Below are 7,001 nucleotides of genomic sequence, written 5' to 3' on the forward strand. Positions count from 1 at the left end.
ATATGTGAAAAAAATTGTCCCGTACGTAAAACAAATAGTTTTTTTAAAGAATTACAATAAAGCTTCAAGAAAAAAAATAATTATCAAAAATTTTCAATAACAACTTAAGTAGTCTATAATGATAATAAATTTCAAAATAAAAATAATAATTTTTAAGACTTGTTTTGTATTTTTTTTCCTGAGATTTCATTATAATTCTCCTATTTTTTTGGGTGACCCAAACATCCATGTTGTTTCTTTCTCAATGGTTTTGAACTAACATGATTTGGAAACGACATAAAAAAAAAAAAAAAAAGGGTTATGCTTGCCTTTTTAGGTTCCTAACTCCGGTTTTGAATTATCAGCAAAACGCAGTTTGGGCTTTGAAACTATAGTGTTCAACCTCCTAACATGTTTCCCAAATCAGCATTTGTTCTCAGCAATTCTCCATTAATAACAATGACTAAGATGAAATTATTAGCAATTAAAGATGTGGTTGGATTCTTAGATACTGTGACCGATATTCGGTTCAAATTCATGAACAAGACATCACCAGCTTCAATTATAGTATGATTAAAAAGGCATTGATTTTTGTTGTTGTGGGAACACTATTCCCCACAAGCACTTGTGCTACTCGTGAAGAGGTCGCCTGTTGTCTTTCTTCTTCATTATCTCTTTCTCCACCGCCTCGTGCCAACTAGCATGAACTTCTTCATATTCTTAGAAGTTCATGAATCTGTTATCATCATCAGACACAGTAAACATTAACTAACTTGACGGTCGACAGAGCATTTGTGAAACTTAAACATCCTAGAACATAGCTGCATACATCTGCATCTGTCACTTCAAACACAGGATTGTGCAGTTCAGGTCCACATCCAGGATTGAAATAACCTGAAAGATGCCATAATATGCCAAGACACAGTATGCTCTAAAAGCATTCTCATGCTCAGATCAGATAAGTTAAAGGGTGAAGAACACAGAAAAGCCACATGTCATTGTTTGACTGTAAGTTCGGTGACATCCATTACAGCGAGGTAGTAAATCCAGGGAGTACTATTTCAAAATATCCCTGATCAAATAAGGCAACTTATCGACAAAAGGGAAGTCTGGACAAAGTTCCTTAGGTGTTTATTATCAAGTTATCCCATAAAATTATGACATGTGAACATGTTTTTAATGATTCAAAATCATAACAACGACTCCTTAGAAATGATTCCTCCACATGTCATAATTCTATTGAAGGCCGTGATAATCAACACCTAAAAACCGTACCCAAGCTTCTTCCAGCATCAAAAAGTAGTTACAAGACAGGTTAATTTTCTTTTTATCTCGTGTGAAGAATGATATCAGTTCTCTGCCTTGCTGCCACCCCAGGCAATGTAGCTATCTTGTGAACCAAACTCCTATAGGAACATGAAAATGTGTTAAAACAAAAGAAATTCCACCAGTTAAACTGAATTTGATGTAAGGCAAATTTGCTGAGAGAATAAAAATACCAGCTGACTCAGTCGAAACTCAGGAGGCGTATCAAGTTCTATATTTGCGGGATCGATGGCAAGATTTTGGCACTCTTCAAGATCCTTTTTCAGATGCTCTGGTCCTAGCTGAGCATAGACAGAAAGACTGGGTCGGTCCTTGTGTTCTTCACTCTTGTCATCTCTGTTGGGAGATTGGCTGTGAAAGAGGTCCTCACACAAGGACAATGCTTCAACGAGCTGTTGTGAATTCAACAGATGCTGTGACTCACTGTCCCACCATTTAGGTTCTTCAATAACATCAACGTCTTCATTATTATCTGTTCCTTCATTGCTATTTTGATTTTCTTCCTTGAGTATGTCAGTTTTTGGCTCTTCACAACCTGCTTGAGACGTATCTTCTTCACAGTCCATTGAAGGATGCTAAGGAAGAAAGTAGTGCAGAAGACAAAACAGAACTCGTATTAGCTTCTTCTATGAATGCTATATTCAAATGGCATGCTTAAGATTAAATGCTTATGATATTTTCTGACACAACAGTGCAAACTTTGAAGAGATTTAAAAATTAAAATGCGGTATGTGACTTTGATGCAGCAATCAGTGCAGCAAAAGACATTAAAAATCGAATATAACAAAGTCATTTAAGCCACCACCACTTTATTTTCCTTCCATGAAGCTACAGCCGTCATGTGATTTTACTTCCGAAAAAAATGAAAATAAGTAAAGGATAAAGGTCGAATTCCGCATATGGAAATTTTATTGTGATAAGTTAATTAGAAAATGCATATTATCATGTAGTTACTTGTTAGGGGGAAAAAAATAAAATCAAACTAGTTTACTTTAAAAGCTCTCCAGCAAAATATGACAATGGGGATCAGGCTAAACATGAAAATAAACTCTTCTAATAACATATTCACCCACTAACTTCAAAACAATACGCATTATTTGTTATATCCTCTTGCAATAACAAAGGAAAACACAAATTTCAAACGTGTTTAACGGAATTGTAATCGGAAAATTATTTCAACATTGTCTATAGAGAAAATAATATATGATCACAGGATTCACCTGAGGAGTGACATGCGATTCTAGTCCCAAATCAACGTTTGAATGTGGTCTTTTGTTGTTACAAGGTGGATCAGGGGTCACTGATTTGGGAGTGACTGGATCAACTTGCACAGTTGTTGCTTCAATGTTTTCAGTACTTCCAGGAATATCCAGGGTGCTTGCAGGAATATCCAGGTCATCCTTATCCCCTGATTTGACCTGCTGCTGCTGGTAGAAAACCTTAGAAACAACATACTCTCCTTCCCTCTCATCCTCTTGTGTCCCTAGGTGATATTGATGCATAACCCAATTAGTTTTCTCAGCTTTACCTCCTCTAACCATGGTCATATAAAGAACCATAATCTTTTTACAGCCCTTCTGAACCCCGTCCAACATGACAGGTTTAGTTCTTCCAGTCTTGTGCCAGCGGACATCACCAAAATCCTGACCATGTATTTTTCTACGCTTACGATTGCCAGTATTGTAAGCCTTGATTGCTCTATGGAAGAAGTGGGTTGCACTTCCATCTTGATGGACACCTTTTGTTTCAACCACAACAAATCAATTACACCATATACGATAAAAAATTAAAATGAGAACAAACTTTTGCTAGCATGCAACCAACCTGGTAAGTGTTTTGGATGAGTATAACAAATTCCATCATCCACTTCAAGAGTAGTGATAAATTCATCAATGAAAGGATGAGGTCTTGAATTTGCCACACCAGCTTTAGCAAGCAAGTGGCATATTATATCTTGATCCGATGGATCAAATTTCACACCCTTTGGCAATCCAGGCCATTCTTGTGCTACCTAGCATCAGAAAGTTTCAAGTGTCAGAAAGCAGAAAACATAGAAAATCTATAACTTTACATGCAGTGCTCAAGAATGTAGAGAGGTTGAAATTTCAACCTCAAATCCAATAGAAGTATTAACTCCTAACAATAATACATTAATGCTAACCAATTTTTTAGGATAGGGTTCTACGAATTCAGAGATAAGGCAAAGAACGACTGCAGCCAACCAAAATCTTTGCATATATGAAAAATTTAACTTGCTCATGGGTAATTTAGATTTAATGTATCTAACTTAAAACTCTGGAGTCTGGAGGCATGGTTGAGAGTTGAGGTGCTCACGAAGGAAGTTCCTTTAGCAACCAATGGCTTCTGTTGAGCATGGGCCCAAGTTGAAGTATGTTAGACAAAGGAAAAAGCCCAATTCGGATGTGTAACGCTTTTTATGTGATAAGGGTAATTGTGGGTTTTTCCTAGAAGTTAGTTATGGGAAGGGACGAGTATAATTGGGGAAGTTGGGATAGAGAGGGGAGAGGAAAAAAACAGAGAGAGAAAAGTAGGAGAGGCCGTGAGGCTCTAGGGAAATGCTGTGAGCATTTCGGTTTCGTTTTCCTTGCTGTAATTCTCCATTGGAGCCTATCCGTGGAGTTTGGCCATTGAATAATACATTTCAGCATTGAATCTTCATTAGCTTCCTTCTCCAGACATGTAGTGACAACATTAACAAATCATCGTGCTGTGAAGATTTTATGTCCCATGTGATCCAATGACATATTGGCTTTAGTGGAAGCTAACAGCATATGAGCAATTAACATTTTGATTACGTCCTGCCCAACTTTGATCTCCCTTTGCTTACACCACTTTGGCACAAGAGGCTGAAGATATACTTAAATTTAGGGCAAGCCACTAGCTAGCACATGAAATTATGATAGTATTATCTGAAGATAAGAACAATACATTGACTGTTTCCTTTTAATTTATCATTAGAGGAAATGGTTCTGCATCAATTTTCACCATCAATTCAGTTGAGACAAAACCTTTTCTTTACTGCATTTTCAAGTTTCAACTAAGATAAAAGGGCAAACTTTTCTAATAAAATAACAATCATGTAACATTACTATTGAAAAGAATTGTAATAGACCACAATTAACACTTGTGAATGTGAATGAAATTAAAGAAACACAAATATAGCTGTAGGTCGAGAGTAAACATTTTCTTTCTATGAAATAAACCTAACATTAATAATCAAAGATATAAGCAGCTTATATACAACAATGTTCCATGTTCCATGAAATCTGACAAGGAAATCCAGAAGCTTCATGAAAAAATCACACTTACATCGCTGTTATCAATAACGTGTTGACAATTTGGACAAGCTCTGGTAGGATTGCTTTTCCATGTAACCTTCTCAGGATCAAATGCCCCAGCAGCACTCTTTATTTTGGTTGCTATTCTACTTTTGTCCACCAACCATGATGTCCTGCAAGAACAATAACAGACACAAAGGCTTAACATTCTACATCCCTATATTAGCTCCTAGTCAATGCAACATAAATTGTAACTGTCACATTGCCTAAAAACCAAGATAAGAAAGCTACCAAGTACAAATAGGACAAACACGTTACCAAAAATAAAGGCAACAAATAGAATGTTTACACTCACGAGTCAACTAAATGCTAGAAGCAGTTAGGGTTAATGGACTTTCATTCTATTTTTTCGGGGAGGGGATCCCTACTAGGTGAGAATACTGGGTTTAAATTCTTTTGATGTTAGAAGCTTGTGCTTTGAGGGCCATTTACGGCACTGTCATCAAATTTAGCAAACTTGTGCTTTAAGGACCATAAAATTACTCTGACTACGAACTCATGACGAAGTTAAAACGAGGAACCAATATTTAGACCCCGCAACCGGACTTAAAATTTTTTCCCAAGGAGTTAGAAGTTATAATAAAACGAAAGATTTTGATTCTTTCAAACTGCCGCTTAATCGGCCCTTTAGTTACAGCATCAAGTTGGTTGTAGGGGAAAAATCCGAAATTTCAATCCCCTAAATGAGCTTCCATTCAACTCGGTCCAAGAACAACGAACATTTCTAAGATCACACAACATGCGTGTGCGCCTGTGGGTATTTTAGAAAAAAAATGAAAAAGTCAGTATTTTTCAGATGAAAGTAACTAAACCCGTCGACAAAAAAAAGAAAGTCACAATCGAAGCTCAAGAACAGAATGGTCGTTTTCTGATCGCATAAATTTAGTTCCCAGGCAGTTCAAGAAGCAGTAATGTTCTGCTCCCAAGATCTCAGGAGCAAAACCAGCTGAATTTAGAGTTTAGTAGTATTCAACAAACACAGAAAAGAAAAAGAAAGAGAAAGAGAAAGGTACACACCCAGCCATAGGAGAGACGGAGCAAGATGATGATGCAGGTCAGGTCGCGTCAGAGATCAAAACCATCTGTTTCTTCGATTCACTGAGAAACTTCTCCGGTTGCGGATTTTAAATTTGTCCCTTTACTGTATTCAAGTGTATATACCAATGAAAAAGGAGCATCCGAGAACAAAGGAAAACTTTTTTGACATTATTTATGTTTAAATTTAGATTATAAAGAACATAACAGTTCCTTGAAGATTAGACTTTCTCCAAAATAAACCGAGACATTTGCTCAAAAACACACATACTGAAACATAAATAATAGTGCAGTGAGAAAGAAAGGGTTGGTCTTGCTAAATTTGCGGGCAGATTATTGCTTTTCTTATGAACCCTGTTCAAAATACCAAGAAGGAAATGCTGCCTTTTCCATCCTACGTGCTCCAGCGAGAGAGGCCAGATTGTATATTTTAAAAAAAAAACAAAGGATCAATATTATTTTTAATTTTTAAAATTTGATATTATTTTAGTTTTGATCTGTGAAATTTAAAATCAATCTTGTTTCAGGCATTAAAAAAATTGTTCCTAAGGTCAAACTAAAATGAATTCAAATTCCATATACCAAAATTACTGATTTCAAATTTTAAGAATTAAAATTAAAATGAGATAAAATTTTATAGACTAAAAATTAAAATTATTCTTAAATGTCTCAAATGATGTGCTGAGAGTTGACGGGGAAAAAAAAAAAAAAGATTTGCTGAGAGAAAATACCTTTGGGGATATTGTTGTCCGTGTCCGCCTCATTGGAGGGGAGAGACAAATGTGAACGTAAATGTCGGCAATGGATGGGGGGCTGAGTCCGCGTCCTCGTGTTGTTGACTTCGAGTCTCCCACGTCTTCACAGTACGATGTCGTCTGTGGTTTTGAATGAATGGTGGGCCCAGTCGGGGCATTTTTCGCGCTATAATGACCCAGGAGAGCGCCGGGCAAGTGATAAAAAGCGCTCATTTTTAATAAATCGAAATAAATTTTTTATATATTCATTTTGTATATTATAAAATTATTTTTAAAATTATGATTTGGGTTTCATTTAAATACCCTAAATTGTGATGTAGCCGTTGAGTTGAATTTGGAGTTGGACGCATGTGATTTTATATAATTTTAATTTTAAAATATTTCTATTGATTTTTTTCATTAAAAAAAAGTGACCTGTGAAGAAGTACATATTTTCAATAAAAGATGCCATATTTTAAACAAAATACATGCTAACCTACAATAAATAATATAATTAAAAATTATTAGCAGAATTAATAATATAACTAATTAAATGGAGAGTGAGGTA

The 7,001-nt window shown here is 35.8% G+C and overlaps 1 protein-coding gene across 1 annotated transcript; it reads right to left on the reverse strand.

The window, feature by feature from the left end:
- Window positions 1–906: 906 nt before the first annotated feature.
- On the reverse strand, window positions 907–5,888 carry LOC114726253 (SUPPRESSOR OF GAMMA RESPONSE 1). Its single transcript, XM_028912831.1, has 6 exons — window positions 5,682–5,888; window positions 4,636–4,777; window positions 3,130–3,316; window positions 2,526–3,043; window positions 1,479–1,880; window positions 907–1,385 (listed from the first exon to the last, which is right to left on the reverse strand). Exons 1-6 carry the CDS (start codon window positions 5,687–5,689, stop codon window positions 1,329–1,331), a joined length of 1,314 nt encoding a protein of 437 aa, XP_028768664.1. The 5' UTR covers window positions 5,690–5,888; the 3' UTR covers window positions 907–1,328.
- Window positions 5,889–7,001: the final 1,113 nt, after the last annotated feature.

This window comes from Neltuma alba, unplaced genomic scaffold (assembly GCF_004799145.2).
Source record: "Neltuma alba isolate B1F8T4 unplaced genomic scaffold, ASM479914v2 tig00012348_pilon, whole genome shotgun sequence".
Classification (NCBI taxonomy): Eukaryota; Viridiplantae; Streptophyta; class Magnoliopsida; order Fabales; family Fabaceae; genus Neltuma; species Neltuma alba.

Coding starts and splice junctions, on each gene's coding strand:
- LOC114726253 (XM_028912831.1), bottom strand. Junction 1,881..2,525: donor AATCGCATGTCACTCCTCAG/GTGAATCCTGTG, acceptor TTTCTTCCTTAG/CATCCTTCAATGGACTGTGA. Junction 1,386..1,478: donor AGTTTCGACTGAGTCAGCTG/GTATTTTTATTC, acceptor ATGTTCCTATAG/GAGTTTGGTTCACAAGATAG.